The 25,158-nt window shown below is 45.5% G+C and overlaps 1 protein-coding gene across 1 annotated transcript; it reads right to left on the reverse strand.

The window, feature by feature from the left end:
• Positions 1-4,123: 4,123 nt before the first annotated feature.
• On the reverse strand, positions 4,124-19,416 carry LOC110509013 (protein crumbs homolog 1-like). Its single transcript, XM_036966335.1, has 6 exons — positions 18,351-19,416; positions 17,041-17,594; positions 12,162-12,327; positions 9,107-10,034; positions 8,331-8,453; positions 4,124-4,382 (listed from the first exon to the last, which is right to left on the reverse strand). Exons 1-6 carry the CDS (start codon positions 19,414-19,416, stop codon positions 4,124-4,126), a joined length of 3,096 nt encoding a protein of 1,031 aa, XP_036822230.1.
• Between the last annotated feature and the right edge of the window lie 5,742 nt (positions 19,417-25,158).

The raw sequence follows: 25,158 nt of genomic DNA on the forward strand, positions 1-25,158 counted from the left end.
AGATTGTATTTTCTAAGCAAGTTGGGCCATAATCCTGTTAGCTGCTAACGCTAATCGCCAGCTAGCTGTTACATGTACTGAGTCAGAGCAAACATAATTAGCTATGCAGCCTAATAATACCAGTGATGGTGTAGACCTAAATCAGCATTCAGCATATCGTTTGTGCAACAGTATCGTCTAAATCAAAGAGGAATATGCAAAGCAAGAATAAGATAAATACATGAAGTAGTTAATAGAAAACATTCAATGTAGCCAAAGATTATAGGGTCCCCTAGAAAACACTGATCAACACTTTAGTTCCTACCCTGTCACAATAACTCCTCCCTGGCATTATCATTCGTTGTCATGTCAAACAACACTGTATTCAAAGTGCCCACTATTATATTCTAACAATAGAATTAGAATAGTCATTCTATTTCCATGATTCCAACAGTTCACCCAAGTGTTTTGCTCTAAATCGCAAGTCAAATCGCAATTGCGACATTTGGTTAAAAATAAGTCCTAGATTATTTGCCCATATCGTGCAGCGCTACATGGCAGTGTGGAAATGATCTCAATTGAGTGCAGGAAATACAGAACATTATAAATCTGCTGAAATTTGTTTTGGTTGAAGTTGAATTGAACAGTATAAAACAATCAGAATGGAGAAAGACCCATTGAAATCACTTAGAGTGTATGTGTTGCCACCCTAAGGTCACACACTACTTATAAAGCAGCCCTAAGCCTAGCTTATAGAAAGCTTATAGAAAGCTGATCCTCCTCTTGTTAGTAGAGGCCATGACTCTGTTTTCTAGCTCAATTGCATAGCCTATTGAAATGTTGCGCAACATGAGTTCATGGGCTCTCATGAAGTGTTTGATTAATACATTTGCATTGATGTCAAAGTGATTAGAGGGACAATAGCGTGCTGAATACGAAGCAGTTAGCAAGTTTGGTAGGTTACTAATGACCATCAGCAGCTTCAGAGCTTGGAGAAGCCTATCACTAAATGGTTACATGGAATATGACTGCCTTCATGACTGGAGACCGCAGGTGTGGCGGTAATACGGTAACTGCAACAGCCTAATCACAACACTGAAGTGTAAAGTGCTTCCAATTTGTTTTCTGGACTTGATCTTTGTATTTACCATTTGGATCCTGTTTCAGTAATAATGAAATCCGACCTTCTTGTTGAGTATCTGATAATCTACAATTTTTATAGGAGTGTATAAAACATGATAATAACGGTCCTCTGAGTACATCACAAAAGGATTGGTATACCTCAACTGGTAGACCATCCAGCCCTGGAGTTTTCCTGGACTTAAAGGCTTTAATTGCATCAAGAAGTTCCTCTGTAATTTGGCCTTCACATGAGTCTTTCTGTACAGCTGTTAATTTTACATTATAAATCAAATAAAAAATGGAGATGGAGGAGACTGAAATGAAAACATATGCTTAAAGTGCTTTGCTTCCTCTTTCAAAATATAGTTTGGTGAATTATCGGGGTCATTTTGGTAGCATTATTATGTTGAAGATTTAAAAAATCATTTGGTTCATTTTTACCCATATTTCATCATGTTCTCTTTAAATTTTATAATATATTACACTTGATCTTTCTTGAACAAGTTCCTCCATTTATTTTTTGTTTTTCCTCTAACTTATTCTGTGTCTCTATGGTACAGTTTTTATTGGTATCTATCTTTACTGTTAGTCCTTCCATTTCCTTTTAAAAAATGGACTCTTTTGACCTAAATTGCCTTTGTTTTAAAGATGAGTACTTCATTGCATGGCCTCTAAAGGGACATTTAAAAGTGTCCCATACAATAAGAGGATGTGCTGTACCTACATCTGAAGTCGGAAGTTTACATACACTTAGGTTGGAGTCATTAAAACTCGGTCTTCAACCACTCCAGAAATGTATTGTTAACAAACTATAGTTTTGGCAAGTTGGTTAGGACATCTACTTTGTGCATGACATAAATCATTTTCCCAAAAATAGTTTACAGACAGATTATTTCACTTATAATTCACTGTATCACAATTCCAGTGGGTCAGAAGTTTACATACACTAAATTGACTGTGCCTTTAAACAGCTTGGAAAATTCCAGAAAATGAGGGTCATGGCTTTAGAAGCTTTTGATAAGCTAAGTGACATAATTTCAGTCAATTGGAGGTGTACCTGTGGATGTATTTCAAGGCCTACCTTCAAACTCAGTGCCACTTTGCTTGACATCATGGGAAAATTAAAAGAAATCAGCCAAGACCTCAGAAAACAATTTGTAGACCTCCACTAGTCTGGTTTATCCTTGGGAGCAATTTCCAAATGCCTGAAGGTACCACGTTCATCTGTACATACAATAGTATGCAAGTATAAACACCATGGGACCACGCAGCCGTCATACCGCTCAGGAAGGAGACGCGTTCTGTCTCCTAGAGATGAACGTACTTTGGTGCGAAAAGCGCAAATCAATCCCAGAACAACAGCAAATTACCTTGTGAAGATGCTGGAGGAAACAGGTACAAAAGTATCTATATCCACAGTAAAACGAGTCCTATATCGACATAACCTGAAAGGCCACTCAGCAAGGAAGAAGCCACTGCTCCAAATCCGCAATGTAAAAACCAGACTACGGTTTGCAACTGCATATGGGGACAAAGATCGTAATTTATGGTGAAATGTCCTCTGGTCTGATGAAACAGAAATAGAACTGTTTGGCCATTATGACCATCATTATGTTTGGAGGAAAAAGGGGGAAGCTTGCAAGCCGAAGAACACCATCCCAACCGTAAAGCACGAGGGTGGCAGCATCATGTTGTTGGGTTGCTTGGCTGCAGAAGGGACTGGTGCACTTCACAAAATAGATGGCATCATGAGGAGGGACAATTATGTGGATATATTGAAGCAACTCAAGACATCCGTCAGGAAGTTAAAGCTTGGTCGCAAATGGCAATGCAAGGCAATGCTACCAAATACTAATTGAGTGTATGTAATATTCTGATCCACTGGGAATGTGATGAATGAAATAAAAGCTGAAATTAATCATTCTCTCTACTATTATTCTGACATTTCACATTCTTAAAATAAAGTGGTGGTCCTAACTGACATAAGACAGGGAATTTTTTACTAGGATTAAATGTCAGGAATTGTGGAAAAACTGAGTTTAAATGGATTTGGCTAAGGTGTATGTAAACTTCTGACTTCAACTGTATGTTATGTCGGAAAACGTCAGTTCTAAATTATTCTGTCCTAGTTAAAAGCAAGTTATCATCCAATAGGCTTTGATTAAATTTCCAATATCCTTGCCCACATGGAAATTCTGTAAGTGTAATGTTATAGGCCAATTATTTGATGGTCCGACCGCATTCTGTCCCCTATCAATTTAAAAATTGATTCTGTCCCCTATCAATTTACAAAAAACATTTAGTGCTAGCGAGAACGACATAAGAAAGTAGTCAAGACGACTAGCTTGATTGAGCCTCCGCCATGTATATGTCACTAGGTCAGGATATTTAAGTCTCCATATATCCACTAGTTCCAATATATCCATGATTTCGATATTTCCTTAAGTGAACGAGGGTAATAGTTTGTTGTGTGATTTCCCTAACGGTCCATTGCGGTATTTAAAACTGTATTATAATCTCCCACCATAATAATAGAGTCTTGTATTGCTTGTAGGTTTGATAAAGTATTATATATCATTTCAAAGAAGTGTGGATTATCATTATTTGGACTGTATGGATTAATGAGCCATATCTGTTTATGGTCTAATAACATATGTAAATAGTTAAGGTAAGGTTTGTGGGAGGGTAAATGGATCCTAAACCTGTGCATAGGAAGTGGGAGCAACAGCTACCCAGAACATTCAATCAACACTTTGTAGCCCATGTTGGTTCCCGATGGCCCTTTGTTATCCATGTTGGCTCTCATGTGCTCCTAGTTGTCCATGTTGTCTCTCATGTGCTCCTAGTTGTCCATGTTGGCTCTCATGTGCTCCTAGTTGTCCATGTTGGCTCTCATGTGCTCCTAGTTGTCCATGTTGTCTCTCATGTGCTCCTAGTTGTCCATGTTGGCTCTCATGTGCTCCTAGTTGTCCATGTTGGCTCTCATGTGCTCCTAGTTGTCCATGTTGGCTCCAATGGATCGCTAGTCGTCATCTCTTTGCAGTTGTCCCCAGTCGATCTCTGGGCCATCGTCGAGGTGCAAGATAAGGTAGGACATGAGCTGGAACACATATTGGAATTGCAACAAGGCCAGGTACAAGTAGAAGTCGCTGACATCGATCTGGCACTGGTCACCTGAGAAGTTCATCTCACATATACAGAGGAAGTGGTTGACGAGGTTGTGGCAGTAGCCTCCGTATTCACAGGGGCCCGACGCACACTCATCAAAGTCTACCTCACACCTGTTACACACGGGGGATTTCATGAAATATACTTATATATTAGTTATATATTTAACAAGAATTGCATATTTTAATAATATTAATTACATTATTATATACATATACATTGTGTTACAAAACCAACTAGCTAGCCAACTGAGTTTGGTACACTTTCTAAGTCTAGGAGTCCTAGGCCTAGCTAAATGGTCTGTAACCTGATTTAATGTGTTCATTTCAAATCAAATCAAATCCAACTTTATTAGTCACATGCTCTGAATACAACAGGTGTAGTAGAGCTTACAGTGAAATGTTTTCTTACAAGCCCCTAACCAACAGCGCCGTTTAAGAAAAATATGGATAAGAATAAGAGATAAAAGTAACAAGCAATTAAAGAGCAGCAGTAAAAAAATACAATATTTACAGGAGGGTGCCAGTACAGAGTCGATGTGTGGGGGCACCAGTTAGTTGAGGTAGTATGTAGATGTAGGTAGAGTTATTAAAGTGACTATGCATAGATGACAACAGAGTGGCAGTGGTGTAGAGGGGGGGGTCAATACATATAGTCTGGGTAGACATTTGACTGGATGCTCAGGAGTCTTATGGCTTGGGGCTAGAAGCTGTTTAGAAGCCTCTTGAACCTAGACATGGCGCTCCAGTACCACTTACCGTGAGAGAACAGTCTATGACTAGGGTAGCTGGAGTCTTTGACAATTTTTAGGGCCTTCCTCTGACACCACCCGGTGTAGAGGTCCTGGATGGCAGGAACCTTGGCTCCAGTGATGTACTGGGCCGTTCGCATTACCCTCTGTAGTGCTGAGCAGTTTCCATACCAGGCAGTGATGCAACCACCATGCTCTCGATGGTGCAGCTGTAGAACCTATTGAGGATCTGAGGACCCATGCCAAATCTTTTCAGTCTCCTGAGGGAGACTGAAAAGGGGAAAATAAGTTTTGTCATGCCCGCTTCATGACTGTTTTGGTGTGCTTGGACCATGTTAGTTTGTTGGTGATGTGGACACCAAGGAACTTGAATCTCTCAACCTGCTCCACTACAGCCCCTGTCGATGAGAATGGGGTCGTGCTCTGTCCTCTTTTTCCTGTAGTCCACAATCATTTCCTTTGTCTTGATCACGTTGAGGGAGAGGTTGTTGTTCTGGCACCAGACGGCCAGGTCTCTGACCTCCTCCCTATAGGCTGTCTCATTGTTGTCTGAGATCAGGCCTACCACTGTTGTGTCATCTGAGGGAGAGGTTGAAAATGTCAGTGAAGACACTTGCTAGTTGGTCAGCGCATGCTCGCAGTACATGTCCTGGTAATCTGTCTGGCCCTGTGGCCTTGTGAATGTTGACCTGTCTAAAGGTGTTACTCACATTGGCTGCGGAGAGCGTGATCACACAGTCTCCCAGTACAGCTGGTGCTCTCATGCATGTTTCAGTGTTATTTGCCTCAAAGCGAGCATATAAGTAGTTTAGCTCGTCTGGTAGGCCCATGTCACTGGGCAGCTCTTGTCTGTGCTTCCCTTTGTAGTCTGTAATGGTTTGCAAGCCCTGCCACATCCGACGAGGATCAGAGTCGGTATAGTATGACTCAATCTTAGTCCTGTATTGACACTGTGCCTGTTTAATGGTTCGTCAGAGGGCATAGAGGAATTTCTTATAAGCTTCCGGGTTAGAGTCCCGCTCCTTGTAAGCGGTAGCTCTAGCCTTTAGCTCAGTGTGGATGCTGCCTGTAATCCATAGCTTCTGGTTGGGGTATGTACGTACGATCACTGTGGGGAGGACGTCATCAATGCACTTATTGATGAAGCCAATGACAGATGTGGAATCCTCCTCAATGCCATTGGAGGAATCCCGGAACATATTCCAGTCTGTGCTAGCAAAACAGTCCTGTAGCTTAGCATATGCTTCATCTGACCACATTTATTTTTCTAGTAACTGGTGCTTCCTGCTTACATTTTTTGCTTGTAAGCAGGAATCAGGAGGATGGAATTATGGTGAGATTTGCCAAATGGAGGGCGAGCTTTGTATGCGTCTCTGTGTGTGAAGTATAGGTGGTCCAGAGTTATTTTCACTCTAGTTGCACATTTAACATGCTGATAAAAAATTGGTTAAAACTGATTTAAGTTTCCCTGCATTAAAGTCTCCGACTAGGAGCGCCACCTCTGGGTGAGTGTTTTCTTGTTTGCTTATGGCGGAATACAGCTCATTCATGCTATTTTAGTGCCAACCTCTGACTGAGGTGGTATGTAAAACAGCTACAAAGAATAAAGATGAGATCCCTCTCGGTAGGTAGTGTGGTCTACAGCTTATCATGATATACTCAACCTCAGGTGAGCAATAGCTCGAGACTTTCTTAGATATTGTGCACCAGCTGTTATTTTCAAAAATACATAGTCCGCTGCCCCTTGTCTTACCAGACGCTGCTGTTCTATCCTGCCAGTACATCGTATAACCAGCCAGCTGTATGTTGATATTGTCGTCGTTCAGCCACGACTCCATGAAGCATAAGATGTTACAGTTTTTAATGTCCCGTTGGTAGTTTAACCTTCTCCGTAACCCGTCGATTTTATTGTCCAAAGATTGCACGTTTACTTGCAGAATTGAGGGATAGTGGGGTTTAATCGATCACTTTCGAATTCTCAGCAGGCACCCCGCTTTCTGGCCTCTCTTTCTCCACCTCCTCTTCACACAGATCATGGGGATTTGGGCCTGTTCCCGAGGGAGCCGTATATCCTCCGCCTCGGGTTTGTTTTGAGTCGTGAAAGAAGAAAAAGGATTCTGCTAGTCCGTGGTGAGGAATCGCAGTCCTGATGTCTAGAAGTTATTTTCGGTCATAAGAGACGGTAGCGGCAACATTATGTACAGAATGAGTAAAAAATAAGTTAAAAATGAGCAAAAAAACACAATCGGTTGGTGGCATGTAAAACATCTGCCTTCTGCTCCGGGCGTCATTTTCTTGTGTGTAGATTTATGAGAGACGTCGGAGTATACGGACTGTGTTGTATGCATTTGCCTCCAGGAGACAGCAACCTTACCTAGGTCCTGGGCCTCCTCCATCCTGACTCCTGGGTCGGCCAGCCCAAGCAGGCTATTGAATTGTTAACAAAATAAATATGTACAAAAAACTAAATTTAAAAAATTCATGCTCCAAAAAGATAACCCCAAAACAAACACTGGCAGCCCAAGAGGCTTCTGGACACTTCTCTCTTACTGATTGCCGATAATTTTTAATTACCCACACCTGTGCAATTATCAAGGCTAGGCACAGCATCTGCAGTTGGTTGCTGCTGCCTCCTAGGGATTAGGTAGTGTTCTGTCTATCTATGCTAATACTTAACCACGCCCCTATATAATAAAAATTGGTACAATCATTTTTCTTCTTCATTCATGTGGTATACTGAGTAGCAATTTTGTTTTATTTCCATTTGCTTTATGACTCTAAAACCTAATTAAAATTAACATATTTGATCATTAATATTCTATCTAAATCTTCAAGGGAGAGGGAGTTGACAGGTAATGTTTTTTGTTTACCATGGTGATATCAATATAATTTGTTTAAATCTATCAAAAGTAGAGAACTTTCCGGACCCTGAGTTGTCTTGTTACACTATATGTAAACATGAAATTAAGGAAGTTGACCCTGCTCATTCCTCAATAATTTAGGATGTTTGACAAATCTGATGGAGTTTACCAAACCTTGGGACACATCTTTAAGGAGTCACAGTTTTAAGATACATATTCTTCGAAGTCACAAAGGTTTATTCCAATAAACTACATGAGATCCGTTTTCAGATCCAAGTTTCTAACATTTTGAGTTTCCGAGGTTGAAATTGGAATCCTTTGCTTAGGACAAGGATTGTCCAGATTTTCAAGAATGCCTGAATTACATAGTAATTACCCTTAGGTTTCATTGAAATTCATTGACACAAGTGTTTACTACAGATTTACTATTGTTTATATTCATGGCTTACCATTGCCCTATAAAACCGGGCAGACAGTCACAGGTGTAGTCTTGCTTAGAGCAGTTCCCCCCGTTGAAGCAGCTGTAATTCCATCTGTCTCCAGGACACACGGACGTGGGCAGGTTGGGGTATCTAGAGTTCAGCGACACAAACATACAAGCATCAGTTACCTGACAGTTAGGAGTTTGATAGCTGGCGAAATGGCTCAAACAGAATTGTTAGTTGATTAAGTTGATGTGTCTAATCACCACAGATGTGAGCTAGTATTGGCTTGAGAGGATATCATTTAAAATTACTTGAAAGAACTTGAAATAACTTACGGTATCTTTTCGATGTACCATGGGACTTCTGGCACCTTTTCACTAAAAGAGAATGATTAATCAGGCATCCATTTGGGGCGGCAGGGTAGCCTAGTGGTTAGAGCAGTGGACTAGTAATCGGAAGGTTGCAAGTTTAAACCTCCGAGCTGACAAGGTACAAATCTTTCGTTCTGCCCCCGAACAGGCAGTTAACCCACTGTTCCTAGGCCGTCATTTAAAATAAGAATTTGTTCTTAACTGACTTGCCTAGTTAAATAAAGGTAAAATTTAAAAAATTGTGTTCATATTACCCTTGACATATGATGTGACATATGCAATAACTCATACACAATTGAGTTATAGCTTTGGATTGTTTTGTTTAGTTCTTGCAGATTTGTTTTTTGATTTGTTCTATGTTCTTTAAGATAAATTAGGGTTAGGATGGGTTAAGGTTGGGGGGGAATATGGGAAGCGTTTGAGACTTACTCGCAGAAGGGCCCGGTCATGTTCCTGGGGCAGTGGCAGGCATAGTTCAGGAGGCCTCTGAGACAGGTGGCCTCCGGGCCGCACTTGTTGTTCTCACACGTGTCCACGTCCTTCTCACACCTGGTCCCCCCATACCCCGGCTCACACGCACATAGATATCCCTCCCCCAACACACTGCAGTTGCCATGGACACAGGGCTTGACGGCGCAGGTGTCCACGTCATTCTGGCATTGTGGCCCCATCCACTCAGGAGGGCACCTGCAGAGGGAGAGGTCAAAGAGTTCCTCACACACCCCATGGTTTAGACAAGGGTTCGGCGTGCACACACTAGCCCCCCGGCAGCCATATAGGGGGGTGACGGCACTGGGGGTCCTCACAAACTGCCCTTCTTGGGGCCTGGGAAGGTTCAGGTCAGTATCTCCATAGTAGGGCAGTGGGAGCCCCCCGATCTGGACAGGGCCCAGACATCCATCCAAATTCCCCCCAGCCTCTGGCCCCAGACCTCCCAGGAGGATGTCCACTCCCTCCCTGAGGAAGGCCAGGCTCCCAGAGGCGACTTTGGACACAACATGCTCCTCCTCTACTCCATCTCTTCCCCCATCCAGGACAATGATCCACCTGGAGGTCTGTAGATCCGGGGCTTCCATGGAGAGCTCCACCATGTGCCACTTGCCGTCGCTGACCAGGCCCCGGCTCTGGGCAGTGAGCTTGGGGGAGGCCTCACCACCACCGGCCTGTAGTTCTAGCAGGAGGTGAGAGTCCTGGAGGGAGATGGTGATGAACTCAGAGCCTTTCTTGGTGTGTAGGAGGGTGGCGTTCGTTTGTCTGGTTCGCACACTTAGGAGGACGCTGCTGAGGTGGTGCCTGATCTTTCCGTTGCCTCTGTAGGAAAGTATGCTGTCATTCCGAAGTGTCACGTTGGACACACCTGGGATGCAAAACAGAAGAGGCTTAAAACAACGAAATCTGTAACTGAAATATCCTCAGTGGCACAAGAAGCAACCAAAAATCAACGAGAGAGATGGGGCAAGTGCAATGTTCAACATTTTGGGCTAAAACCCCTTTCAAGTAACTGAGTCATTAACCGTTGCCCCCATCTCTCCCATTGATTTGTGGTTAGCCCTGGGCAAAGTTACTGAAGTTAAAGGTGGCTGTTTAAAGAAATCCACACCATGGATTACAGTCTCTCCTAGCCCATAGACTACTTTCAGGGTAAGGAACCATATAGAGACCTTATCTTTTAATTGCCTATTGAACAAATAGGAGCATTACTTGAAACAATTCTGGTACCTTAACCTCTTGAATCATGTGGTGGTATGGTTAATCTGGGGGGATAAACTTGGCTCATTGGCTCATGGGAATTCTGTGTTGGGCTTCTCCTTCTGCCCTAAGTCTCTACTGTATTTACCTTTACTCTAGTTAAGCCCTCAGATAAGGAAACACAGGGAGGATAATCAACAGCCCATTCAGTGGATACACACTGAATAGGCCGACATACTAGTCTGCTCTATATAGAATACGCCAAATACAGAGAAGAAATTGCTACATGTCTATGTTTCCCTGGCCTCTCTTCAAGAACCCCCAGCCAGTTCCACGTATCTATTTAAGTACAGCGAACTTAATTCAACTAATTAAGCAGACATGATTCAACTCGTCAAGCAGAGTGGATTCAGCTAATGAAGGGCTTGATGATTAGTGAACTACCGGTAATTGAATCAGGTGCACTGATACTGGATTAGGTCAAATACACTACATGACCAAAAGTATGTGGACACGTGCTCGTCAAACATCTCATTCCAAAATCCTGGGCATTAACATGGAGTTGATCCTCCCTTTGCTGCTATAACAGCCTCCACTCTTCTGGGAAGGCTTTCTACTAGATGTTGGAACATTTCTTTGGGGACTTGCTTCCATTCAGCCACAAGAGCATTAGTGAGGTTGTGCACTGATGTTGGGCGATTAAGTCTGGCTCGCAGTCGGTGTTCCAATTCATCCCAAAGGTGTTAGATGGGGTTGAGGTCAGGGCTCTGTGCAGGCCAGTCAAGTTCTTCCACACTGATCTCAACAAACCATTTCTGAATGGACCTCGCTTTGTGCACAGGGACATTTTCATGCTAAAACAGGAAAGGGCCTTCCCCAAACTGTTGCCACAAAGTCGGAAGCACAGAATCATTGTATGCTGTTGCGTTAAGATTTCCCTTCACTGGAGCTAAGGGGCCTAGCCAAACCATGAAAAACAGCCCCAGACCATTATTCCTCCTCCACCAAACTTTATAGTTGGCACTATGCATTGGGGCAGGTAGTGTCCTCCTGGCATCCTCCAAACCCAGATTCGTCCATCGGACTGCCAGATGGTGAAGTGTGATTCATCACTCCAGAGAACAAGAGTCCAATGGCGGTGAGCTTTACACCACTCCAGCCGACATTTAGGCTTGTGTGCGGCTGCTCGACCATGGAAACACATTTCATGAAGCTCCCGACGAACAGTTATTGTGCTGACGTTGCTTCCAGAGGCAGTTTGGAACTCTGTAGTGAGTGTTGCAACTGAAGACAGACGATATTTCCTTCAACACTCGGCGATCCCGTTTGTGTGGCCTAGCTTGTGTGGCTGAGCTGTTGTTGCTGCTAGATGTTTCCACTTCACAATAACAGCACTTGCAGTTGACCGGAGCAGCCCCAGCAGGGCAGAAATTTGACGAACTGACTTGTTGGAAAGGTGGCATCCTATGACGGTGCCACATTGAAAATCACTGAGCTCTTCAGACAGTCCATTCTACTGCCAATGTTTGTTTATGGAGATTGTATAGCTGTGTGCTCAATTTTATACACCTGTCAGCAACGGTGTGACTGTAATAGCCAAATCTACTAATTTAAAGGGGTGTCCACATACAATTATAAATATAGTGTAACTGGACCTTGCAGGCGGTATTAAAAGAGAGGTTTGAGAAACATTGATATGAGTAATAGTAAAATTTGACTTTTGATTTTTGCAGAATGGATTACATTGCTTGATTGATAATCTCTTCAGAAAGGGGTTCCCGAACTAGGAACTCACACTCAAAGCCCTGTGAGAGGGTCTGGCAGGCTGCGGTCGAGGGGCACGGAGACAGCTCACACCACTTGACCACCTCACAGCGCCGCCCTGCAATGTTGGGTGGGCAATTGCAGATAAAGTCGTCCCACATGGAGTAGCACACTCCGCCGTTCAGACATGGGATGTTCTGGAGGAGACAAATAATAACTATGTCAAGCAGTTGACTTTGTCATGGAAAATGTCATGGGGCAACTGTGTTGTCATGGGGAGGTTGTGCAGAGTCATTGGGCAACTACAGTTGAAGTCGGAAGTTCCCATACACCTTATAGTCAAATACATTTAAACAAATTTTTTCACAATTCCTGACATTTAATCAGAGTAAAAATTCCCTGTCTCAGGTCAGTTAGGATCACCACTTTATTTTAAGAATGTGAAATGTCAGAATAATAGTAGAGAGAATTATTTATTTCAGCTTTAAATGTTTTTTTATTATTCTCACTGGGTCTGAAGTTTACATACACTTAATTAGTATTTGGTAGCATTGCCTTTAAATTGTTTAACTTGGGTCAAACGTTGCAGGTAGCCTTCCACAAGCTTCCCACAGTAAGTTGGGTGAATTTTGGCCCATTCCTCCTGACAGAGCTGGTGTAACTGAGTCATGTTTGTAGGCCTCCTTGCTCGCACACGCTTTTTCAGTTCTGCCCACAAATGTTCTATAGGATTGAGGTCAGGGCTTTGTGATGGCCACTCCAATACCTTGACTTTGTTGTCCTTAAGCCATTTTGCCACATCTTTGGATGTATGATTGGGTCACTGTCTACTTGGAAGACCCATTTGCGACCAAGCTTTAACATGTCTTGAGATGTTGCTTCAATATATCCACATAATTATCCTCCCCCATGATGCCATCTACTTTGTGAACTGCACCAGTCCCTCCTGCAGCAAAGCACTCCCAAAGCACCCCCACAACACCCCACCCCGTGTTTCATAGTTGGGATCATGTTCTTCGGCTTGCAAGCCTCCCCTTTTACCTCCAAACATAACGATGGTCATTACAGCCAAGCAGCTCTATTTTTGTTTCACCAGACCACATTTCTCCAAAAAGTACGATCTTTGTCCCCATATGCATTTGCAAACCATAGTCTGGCTTTTTTTATGGTGGTTTTGGAGCAGTGACGTCTTCCTTGCTGAGTGGCCTTTCAGGTTATGTCGATTTAGGACTTGTTTTACTGTGGATATAGATAATTTTGTACCTGTTTCCTCCAGCACCTTCACAAGGTCCTTTGCTGTTGTTCTGGGATCGATTTGCACTTTTCACAACAAAGCACGTTCATCTCTAGGAGACAAAACTTCTTTCTGAGCGGTATGACGTCTGCGTGGTCCCATGGTGTTTATACTTGCGTACTATTGTTTGTACAGATGAACGTGGTACCTTCAGGTGTTTGGAAATTGCTCCCAAGGATGAACCAGACTTGTGGAAGTCTACAATTTTTTTTCTGAGGTTTTTGCTGATTTCCCCATGATGTCAAGCGAAGAGGCACTGCGTTTGAAGTTAGGCCTTGAAATGCATCCACAGGTACACCTCCAATTGACTAAAATTATGTCAATTAGCCTATCAGAAGCATCTAAAGCCATGACATAATTTTCTGGAATTTTCCAAGCTGTTTAAAGGCACAGTCAACTTAGTGTATGTAAACTTCTGACCCACTGGAATTGTGACACCTTGAATTTTAAGTTAAATAATCTGTCTGTAAACAATTGTTGGAAAAATGACTTGTGAAATGCACAAAGTAGATGTCCTAACTGTAACGGTTGTCGTTGGTGGAACAAGGAGAGGACCAAGGTGCAGTGCGGTACGTGTTCATGATCTTTTAATTACACTGAACACTAGAACAAAAAGAACAAAACGGAACAAACGAAACAGTCCTGTCTGGGACAGAGACAGAAAACAACTACCCACAACTCAAGGGCGAAAACAGGCTGCCTAAGTATGGTTCTCAATCAGAGACAACGATTGACAGCTGCCCCTGATTGGGAACCATACCAGGCCAAACACCTAGAAATACAAACATAGAACAAAACATAGAATGCCCACCTCAACTCACGCCCTGACCAACCTAAAATAGAGACATAAAAAAGGAACTAAGGTCAGGACGTGACACTAACCGACTTGCCAAAATTATTAACAAGAAATTTGTGGAATGGTTGAAAAACGATTTTTAATGACTCCAACCTAAGTGTATGTAAACTTCTGACTTCAACTGTATGTTGTCAAAGAGAATATACTTGCAGAGCTCCAGAAACTGATTCTCAAATAGAACCCCCCATCACACTTGTAGGCAATGTCATGGCGATGTTAACTAGCTTCGATCATGCGCGGAAATTAGAGAAAATGAACTGCTATGTGAAGGTTAAGGACCAAGCAGGCAATGAGACAACAAAGTAGGGTGCAAACACTGTAGTAGGGTTTTTATTTCCCCAAACTTTAAGTTATTAACAATGTAAGAGGATTCAAGCCATAAAGTTGCATAAAATATTATAATGTCTGTAAATTAATAAAAGTAAACTTTTCTAAAGCCTCAACATAAAATATAACTGACGTCTACATAGCAGAGGAGCAGCAACTGTAACGATCGTCGTTGGAATGAGACAGGCGGGAGTGAAGTGCGATTCTGGCAGCGCTGGAGTGAAGGGCGATTCCGGCAGCTCCTGACTGACGGGCGACTCCGGCAGCTCTTGACAGACGGGCGACTCCGGCAGCTCAGGACAGACGGGCGACTCCGGCAGCTCAGGACAGACGGGCGACTCCGGCAGCTCAGGACAGACGGGCGACTCCGGCAGCTCAGGACAGACGGGCGACTCCGGCAGCTCAGGACAGATTGGCGGCTCTGGCAGCTCAGGACAGATGGGCGGCTCTGGCCGCTCAGGACAGACGGATGAATCTGGAGGGAGGAGACGGAGAGACAGCCTGGTACGTGGGGCTGCCACAGGACCCACCAGACTGAGGAGACCTACAGGAGGCCTGCTGCTTGGAGGAGGCACCGGATGGACCGGGCTGTGGGGGAGCACTGGAGCCCTGGTGCGCAGCCTTGGCACCACTCCTCCCGGCTGGATCACCATTTCAGCCCGGGACCATCCAGAGTGCAGGCACAGGTTAAACCAGGCTGTGGGTGAGCACTGGAGATCCTCTGCATACCACTCGCACCTCTCCCTTAGGCTCAATACCCACATTCGCCCAGCACGGGCGGAGCGCAGGCATAGGACGCACTGCACCCTCCCAGCGCCCCGGAGACACAGCACGCAGCGCCGGCGCAGGATACCCTGGGCCGAAACGGCGTACTGGAGACCAAACACGCTGGGCTGGCACAACACGCCCTGGCTGGATGCCCACTCTCGCTTGGCACTTGCGGGGTGCTGGCCTATAGCCCACCGGCTATGAGCGCGTACTGGCGACACCTTGCATTTGACCGCATAACACGGTGCCTGACCAGTACTGTGCTTCTTCCGGTAAGCATGAGGAGTGGGCTCAGGTCTCCAACCTGACTCTGCCACACTCCCCGTGTCCCCCCCCCCCAAATGTTTTTGGGGCTGCCTCTCGTGTCTGTCGCGCTGCTGTGCTGCCTCCTCATATCGCTGCCTCCAGCTCTGCCTTGGGGCGGCGATATTCCCCAGCCTGTGCCCAGGGCCCTTTTCCGTCCAAAATCTCCTCCCATGTCCATGAGTCCAGAGATCGCTGCTGCCCGATATCAAGCTGCTTGGTCCTTGGTTGGTGGGTGGGTGATTCTGTAACGTAATTCGTCCTCCTCTGAGGAGTAGTCAAGATCGGACCAATGCGCAGCGTGGTATGTGTCCATGTTAATATTTAATAAATCAACTGAATAACAAAACAACAAAGTGAAAGAACGAAACGACAACGAAACAGTCCTGTCTGGTGAAGACACAAAATAATCACCCACAAAACACAGGTGGGAAAAGGCTACCTAAGTATGATTCTCAATCAGAGACAATGAACGACACCTGCCTCTGATTGAGAACCATACCAGGCCAAACACAACATAGAAAAAAGAACATAGACTACCCACCCCAACTCACGCCCTGACCCAACTAAAACAAAGACATAACAAAGGAACTAAGGTCAGAACGTGACAGCAACTCATATCAAGGGTTAACTAAAGCCAAAAGCATGGCACTCAGAAGGGAATGGCCAGTTCCAAATATACAAGGCAGGTAGGCTGTAAAGATACTCATATGTGCATAGTACATTTTACCATAATATTTAGAGTTAGGGAAATCCATTTCGCCTACATGCTGGACAGAGGTGATATCATCCAAAACCCCTCCAGATTAAGGGTAATAGAATGTGCCAAGAACACCTAGCCACCAGAAAAGAGCTGCACAAAGCCAAAATGGTAAAACGGGGTAATTATTTGAACAAGGCTAAATGTTTGTTGCGAATGAATGTTAAAGTGCACAGGATAGGGACATTTAGCAGTGCGGCTAGATGTGTCTGTCACTCTAAGGAAGTTATATTTCAGTCTTTCATTGACTTCCCAAACCCCAAATCCCAGTATGGTCTGTTTGGTCTGCTTCGCGGTCATCCCAGGAAGTATTGGCTGCTAGGAACTTTGGGTTTATAAACTCAGTGGTGTTGTCATGAGGTAACTGTGGTATTGTCATGAGGCAACTGTGGTGTTGTCATGGGGCAACTGTGGTGAGTCATGGGGCAACTGGCATTGTCATGGGGCAACTGGGGTTTTGTCATGGGGCAACTGTGTTGAGTCATGGGGCAACTGTGGTTTATCAGTATAGTATGTAGTATATACTGTGGTTTGTCATGGGGCAACTGTGGTTTGTCAGTATAGTATGTAGTATATAGTATAGTGTATGTCCAGCTACTCACACTGCAGACGTTGTCACTCATACATCCCTGTGTGACGTTGACCAGCTCCTCCACACCGTATGAGGCCACTGAAGTTCCTATGGGAAAGAACTGCAGCCGTTTATTGTTTATTCTCAGGTCCTGGATACAGCCTTTCAGGTAACCCCCGAAGGAGGCCGAGGCTCTCTGGTCAGACAAGCCCCCAACGTAGACCAGGTCCCCTGGCTGCGCCACCACGGGCCGGATGGGAATGGTTCCATGGCTCTGGGCCGACTGGAACAGGGTCACAGAGTCGCCCTCCAGCTGCACCGTCACCAAGTGAAAGTGGCCATCACTGACCACTTTGCTTCCCGCCAGGCTCTCAAAATTGTTCACCTGAACTTTGACCCGGCCGTCATCCAGCCACAGGCGGAGGTACTGGCTGGTGCTGTTAGCCAGGACCAGGAGAAGGCCACTGGGGCGCCGGGTACGCACAAACATGGATATGGTGATGGTGCCAGAACCCAGGGGATCGTCCAAGGAGAAGACGGCATAGCTTGCTACGTCCTCGTACCCGAACTTGGCGGTGATGTACTCTGTGTTGATACAGAGAGAGAGAGAGTTTTAGAAAAATAAATAAAGTTGCAAACTATGTCCTCCCAATTATTTAATGCATAGATGAAGAACTAACAGAGAGAGATGGTGTCAAAACACAAAGACAATAGCATGGTCTCACGTTAAAGCGTTGTGGCGGGAGTCCTTGGGAACCCCTGTTTTCTGGAAAGTAAAAGCTCTCCCAGTCGGCTCCTTAAATGTTTCCTTAATCCTAAGGCCAGGTGTTATTTGATTTGCTTCTCTCTGCCTCTGTGTGTTTGAGTTTATGTGTGTACGTTCATGTGTGCCTGTGTGTGTGTACCTGTGTGTGTACCTGTGTGTGCGCATACATGTGTGTTTATGAGTGTGTGTGTGTGTGTGTGTGTGTGTGTGTGTGTGTGTGTGTACTGTATATGCTATTTTTACTAGTTCTCTAAGCTCCTTTGCAGTCTACCACAGGCTACTTTATCCACCTGTTCGGTGCCACATTACAAATCCAGCCATCCAGATTTTGGAGTGATCCTGAGGCTGAACTGTTGACCTGTAAATCAGGCAAAAATGACCATTTCCATTGTTCTTGGCTACATTATCCAAGCTTTAGGAGAAGCACATAACCATTGCTCTAATATAATATGTGGTATTATTGCATTGAAATGACATTCTGAAGCTGTGGCTCTCATATTGTACAGTGTTTCTGCTTTACTTTGGTTTTACTGCTACATCTTCAGTGTTTTCAGACAACACTCTCCAGGCCTTACCCTCAGCACAGTCAGTAGTCCCCTTGTATGGTCTGTAGCATTCACACACATAGCTCCTCCATCCCTGGTTTATGCAATGCCCCCGGTTCTGACACGGGTTGTCGTCACACTTGTCCTTGTCGCTGCACCCCGCTGTGACGTTGATCTGAGCCGGTGAGTTGGCGGGGGCAGGCACCACCAGCCGTGACTCCACAAACACGTCCCGAAAGCAGCCCAGGAAGTGGGCAGGCGGGACAAGTGGGACAGAAGGGTCAGCAGCCTCAGGCATCCTCTTTCCTGCTACCACACCGGAGCCCCAGCCCAGTCCCACACCTCCTAGGAAGAGGCTGTGACGGACTGAGCCGGACTCGGAGAGGCCGGAGCCTTGCTCCAGTAGGGGGGTCTCGGTGGTTGGGAACTCCTTGGTGCAGCCCACCTCATCACAGGAGGACTGACGCAATCTGATCCCGCTTCCCTCCGCCTCACTGCCCAGCCAGGCCTCCACTGTGTGCCACTGGCCATCCGACACGCTCTGCGGTAGCTCCAGAACCACTGCCCTTCTTGACTCTTGACCTCTTAGCATGCTGAGGCGTAAGTGGCTGTCGACCAGCTCGATGGTGAGCAGCAAGTCTTCGACCCGGCGCTGGAGGAGGGTGCCGACGTGCCGGTCCGTCCTGAAGCTTAGGGTGACGTTCAGAGGTACTTCAGGGTCCGATAGCTGGGTCTCCACGTACATGTAGCCGCTGGTCTCGAAGGAGAAGATGGTGGACGTCTGACAGTTGGAGCCGGTGAAGCCCGCACGGCAGGTGCAGGTGTAGGTGTGGCGGTCGTTCAGGAAGAGGGGAGAGCAGATGCTGCCATTCTTGCAGTGGTTGCCATCGCAGCCCAGAAGGGCGACTGTACAGTTCTCACCTCCGTACAGATGGCCATCTTGGCTCTGTTGAGAGCAGAGGCACCTGTAGCCTCCATGATGGCTCTCGCAGACGCCACCATTCTGACACGGTAGCAGTTCACATGTGTTAGTGTCCTCCTCACAGATGGCACCTGTGTAGATATGTAAACAATCAGATATCTTTGCTTCCTGCATTAAAATCAGTTGGCCATTTTTTTTTCTTTTTTTTATCTATGTGGAATTAATATGTTATTGATATGAATCCGTTTTTCTTTTTCCTTCATGTGAATTTGGCCATACCAAGAGATTGAAAACATTGAAAACATGAATTCAAAAGTTTGCCACATGTCATGCCATTGATTACTAGTTTGTTTTTTAAAATCTTTATTTTCCTTTCAAATATATCCACATTTACCTAGTTAAATACACGTCTATATGTAGGGAAGTATAACATTAATTTAATTAATTGGTTTAATTAATTGGTTGATATGTTCACTTGTACTACTTTTCCTGTATCAACCAATCAAATAATAGCTTTAATTATAGAAATAGATATTTGTAGTTTATTTCGTGACGTTTAGTTTGAACACTATAGAAAGCAAGTCATAAAGAACATAAAACTGTTGATGAAAATATTAGCGTGATAAAACAATTTGATATTCTCTTTGTAACACTTTTCTGTTCTGTGCACTGTATATCCTCACAGGAAACCTCACAGAGAACAACAACAACAACAACAAACTCACTACGAACAAGAGAGCTAAATTACCTGTATAGAGTAACCACGAAATCCAAACATACACGTTGACTCTCAACATGGTCCTTGGCCAGTCCTCCTAATCAGTAGAAATCGGAATATCGGTAAATGACTCCATTGCATTTCACAGAAGTTGTTTGGAAGCCATTACAACAGATATCAGCTTCTTGTGTTTCCCCCATGGATGAATGGCTGCCCAGTCCAGTCACTCGGGATCACTACGAGCTAGATAGCCTATTTGGGATTAAGCTAATGTACTTAAAATGTCTTACAAAAGGAGTGCTAGCCAAGGAGTTCACAGGACTAATTTGAGCAACAGCAAACATCTCCATTAGTCTAGTAACACGAAGGCTTACATAAGAGACTAGAACCTACCTCACCGATTATGAGTTTTTAAAATGAACTTGAATTTAATTTAGGCTGTCTCATGGTGACCTGAAGACCCCCCAAAAATCCATTAATACAACAAAACAAAACAATCCTAACTATAAGACAGCCTATAGTAGGAGGAGTACTGATATAGCCTATAATTCAAATCAAATCAAATCAAATTTGTTACATACACATGTTTAGCAGATGTTATTGTGGGTGTGGCGAAATGTTTTAGTACTTTGATAGTACACTGGTGTCACGAGAATTTTTATCCCAATGGTTGAACTCAACTATCACTACAGCTTTGACCAATTCCCAGAAGTTTGTAAGACCCTGGTTAATGAACAATTAGACAAAGCCCCCAGTCTGCAATAGATCAATCCTTTATTCAGAGAGTACCCTGAGGTAAAAAATGCAAACACAGTCATTTTATAACTCCCACCCCCACCTACACACACACACACACACACACACACACACACACACACACACACACACACACACACACACACACTCTCTCTCCTCCCTAGATTTGAGGGGCCTTGAAAGGGCCCTCTTTCCTGTTGTCAGTTTTCAGAGTTATCACACGTCGACAGTTCAGTTGGCCTTGAATGTCTCAACTCTACCCAGCTCATATTGCGAAATAGTAACACAATGGTCTAGTCACATACATTATTAAATTATGACTAACACATTTCATACACTTATATGATTTCATATAGTATTGACTTTAGTCAATACTTTAAACATATAAATTCCTTTATCAACTGGTTTCAAAGATTTAGTGAACTGATGTTATAGACACACAAAAACACACACACACACGTTGGAAGTTAGGGTACCATTCAGTAAAATCCTTTACAGTATTCTATTAGCATATTGGTTAAGGTTAAAACACAGCCACCTAATACATACTTGCCTACATCAGGGTACTGTGACTCTCTGTGTGGACTTGTTCATTGGTCTCTCTCTCTCCCTGTCTCTCTCTCTCCTCTTGCTCTCTCTCTTTTTCTGTCACTCTCTCCCTTTCTCTCTCTCTCTCTCTCTCTTTCTCTCTCTCTCCTCTCAAATCAATTCAATTCAATTCAAGGGTCTTTATTGGCATGGGAAACATATGTTAACATTGCCAAAGCAAGTGAGGTAGATAAAGGGCCTCCCGGGTGGCGCAGTGGTTAAGGTCGCTGTACTGTGCCATCAGAGTCCCTGGGTTCGCGCCCAGGCTCTGTCGTAACCGGCTGCGACCGGGAGGTCCGTGGGGCGACGCACAATTGGCCTAGCGTCGTCCGGGTTAGGGAGGGCTTGGTCGGTAGGGATGTCCTTGTCTCATCGCGCAGTGTGCCTTGAATTCTGAATAAATCACTGTCACCAGCAAAGCACCCCCACACCATCACAACTCCTCCTCCATGCTTCACGGTGGGAACCACACATGCGGAGATCATCGGTTTACCTACTCTGCGGTTGGAGCCAAAAATCTCAAATTTCGACTCATCAGACCAAAGGACAGATTTCCACCGGTCTAATGTCCATTGCTTGTGTTTCTTAGCCCAAGCAAGTTATTATCTAGAGTCAATCAGTGTCCTGTTATAGCAGCAAAGGGGTTCCATATTAATGCCCATGATTTTCAAATCAGATGTTCGATGATATACTCCGCTAAAAGCACCGAGCATGTGTTCCGGGTGCGCAGAGTGCTTGGTCGACTGTTGGAGCTGTACGTCAAGGCTGAGAAATGTTCCAACAGTCCTTCCTAGGGTACCACATTTCCACTTCAGGGGTGGAGATGGAGAGTGACCGCATTGCAGCCGTGCGTAATTGACCGACTCCCACCACGGTAAAGGAAGTGCAGCGGTTTCTGGGGTTTTCCAACTACTACCGCAGGTTTATTCTGGGTTTTGGTCAGGTAGCGGCTCCCATTACCTCACTGCTGAAGGGGGGACTGGTGCGGCTGCAGTGGTCGGCTGAGGCAGTCAAGGCTTTTGGTCACCTGTTTACCGCGGCTCACATGCTGGCTCATCTGGATCCTTCTTTGGCATTCATAGTGGAGGTGGACGCATCCGAGGCAGGGATAGGAGCCGTGCTCTCTCAGAGCTCTGGCACGCCACCAAAGCTCCGCCCCTGTGCTTTCTTTTCGAAGAAGCACAGCCCGGCAGAGCGAAATTATGACGTGAGGGACCGGGAGCTGTTGGCTGTTGTCAAGGCTCTGAAGGCGTGGAGACATTGGCTTGAGGGGGCAAAACACCCTTTTCTCATCTGGACTGACCACCGCAATCTGGAGTACATCTGGGCGGCGAGGAGACTGAGTCCTCGCCAGGCAAGGTGGGCCATGTTCTTTACCCGTTTTGTTTTCACTCCTACAGACCAGGTTCCCAGAACACTAAGGCAGACGCACTGTCCCGGATGTATGACACAGAGGAGCGGTCCATGGATCACACTCCCATACTTGTTGGACGCGGACATAGTTACGCACAGAGCCCACTCCCCCCCAGTGTCCAGCTGGGCGCCTGTACGTTCCGTCTGCTGTCCTCAACTGTTTTATATATTTGGTCCACACGTCACCCTCCTCTGGTCACCCTGGCATCGGTCGGACAGTGCGTTAACTTAGTGGGAAGTACTGGTGGTCCATCTTGGCCAAGGACGTGAGGGTTTATGTTTCCTCCTGCTCGGTGTGCGCCCAGTGCAAGTCTCCCTGGCACCTGCACAGATGGAAGTTACAACCCCAACCCACAACGGCCGTGGTCGCACCTGTCGGTGGACTTCCTGACAGACATTCCTTCATCATAGGGCAACACCACGATCCTGGTCGTTGTGGATTGGTTTTCTAAGTCCTGCCGTCTCCTCCCTTTGCCCGGTCTCCCTACAGCCCTATAGACTGCAGAGGCCCTGTTCACTCACGTCTTCTGGCAGGGTAGCCTAGTGGTTAGAGCGTTGGACTAGTAACCGGAAGGTTGCAAGTTCAAACCCCCGAGCTGCCAAGGTCGATCTGTCGTTCTGCCCCTGAACAGGCAGTTAACCCACTGTTCCTAGGCCGTCATTGAAAATTAGAATTTGTTCTTAACTGACTGGTTAAAGAAAGGTAAAATTATAAATTAAAATTAAAACTATGGGGTGCCTGAGGATATAGTCTCTGATCGGGGTCCCCAGATCACATCTAGGGTCTGGAGAGCGTTCATGGAACGTCTGGGCGTCTCGGTCAGCCTCACCTCAGGTTTTCACCTGAGAGTAACGGGATGTAGGTTTCTGCAGTCATATTGCCAGGCCCGGCCGGGGGAGTGGGTGGCGTTCAACCCCTGGGCAAAGATGGCCCAAAACTCACTCCGCCAGTCTCTCTCCTTTCCAGTGCGTACTGGGGTATCATCCTGTTCTGGCACCGTGGCATCAGAGCCAGATCAAAGCTCTTGCGGTGGATGAATGGTTTAAGCGCTCGGAGGAGACCTGGGACGCCGCCCATGTGCACCTGCAACGGGCAGTGAGGCGGCAGAAGGCGAGCGCCGACCGCCACCGCAGTGAGGCCCCGGTGTTTGCACCGGGGGACCGGGTCTGGCTCTCGACCCGAAACCTGCTCCTCCGCCTTCCCTGCCGGAAGCTGGGTCCGCGGTTTGTGGGGCCATTTAAAGTCCTGAGGAGACTGAAGGAGGTAAGCTACAGGTTACAGCTTCCCCCAGATCACATTAATCCCTCGTTCCATGTGTCTCTCCTCAGGCCGGTGGTGGCTGGTCCACTCCAGGAAGCTGAGGTGCGGGAGGTTCCTCCACCCCCTCTGGACATCGAGGGGGCCCCGGCGTATGCTGTTCGAGACATCCTGGACTTGAGGCGTCGGGCAAGGGGCCTTCAGTACCTCGTGGAGTGGGAGGGGTACGGTCCGGAGGAGAGATGCTGGGTGCCGGTGAAGGACGTGGAGGACGTCCTGGAACCTTCGTTGCTCCGGGATTTCCACCGTCTCCGTCCGGATCGCCCTGTGCCTCGCCCTCCGGGTCATCCCCGAGGTCGGTGTCGGCGCTCTGCTGGAGCCGGTGGGGTCAAGAGGGGGGGGGGGGGGGGTACTCCTTGTTCGGGCGGCGTTCTGCGGTTAACGTCACCGGGCTTCTAGCCATCGCCGATCCACTTTTCATTTTCCTTTTGTTTTGTCTTTGTCTTACACACCTGGTTTCAATCCCCCAATTACCTGTTCATTATTTAACCCTCTGTTCCCCCATGTTTGTTTGTGAGTGATTGTTTCTATGTGGGAAGGTCTGTTATTGTGGGCTCTGTTTTTGTATTACATTTATTATATGTTGAGTAAAATATGTTTATTTACTCATATCTGCTGTCCTGTGCCTGACTCCTATACACCAGCTACACATAGACCTCCTGACATTGTGGGAGCTGTACTGTTAGATTTCAGTGCAGCCTTTGATATTACTGACCATAAACTGTTGTTGAAAAAAAGTAAGTGCTATGGCTTTTCAACCTCTGCCATACTGTGGACTCATAGCTATCTATCTAATAGATCTCAAAGTTTTTTTTTTTATGGAAGCGTCTCTAATGTCAAACATGTAAAGTGTGGTGTACAGCAGGGCAGCTCTCTAGGCCCTATATTCTTTTCTATTTTTTATCAGAGTGACTGGCATTCCAGTTACAATAGTCATTTAAAACATTAACAATGTCTACACTGTATTTTTGATCAATTTGATGTTATTTTAATGGATAGAAAATGTGCCTTTCTTTCAAAAACAAGGACCTTTCTATGGGACTTTTGAACGGTAGTGTATGTGTTAGGAAAAAAATGAAAGAAGATGGTTAGAAGAGACATTGAATGTTGTTTTTTCTGTTTA

Source organism: Oncorhynchus mykiss, chromosome 28 (assembly GCF_013265735.2).
Source record: "Oncorhynchus mykiss isolate Arlee chromosome 28, USDA_OmykA_1.1, whole genome shotgun sequence".
In the NCBI taxonomy this organism is placed as follows: Eukaryota; Metazoa; Chordata; class Actinopteri; order Salmoniformes; family Salmonidae; genus Oncorhynchus; species Oncorhynchus mykiss.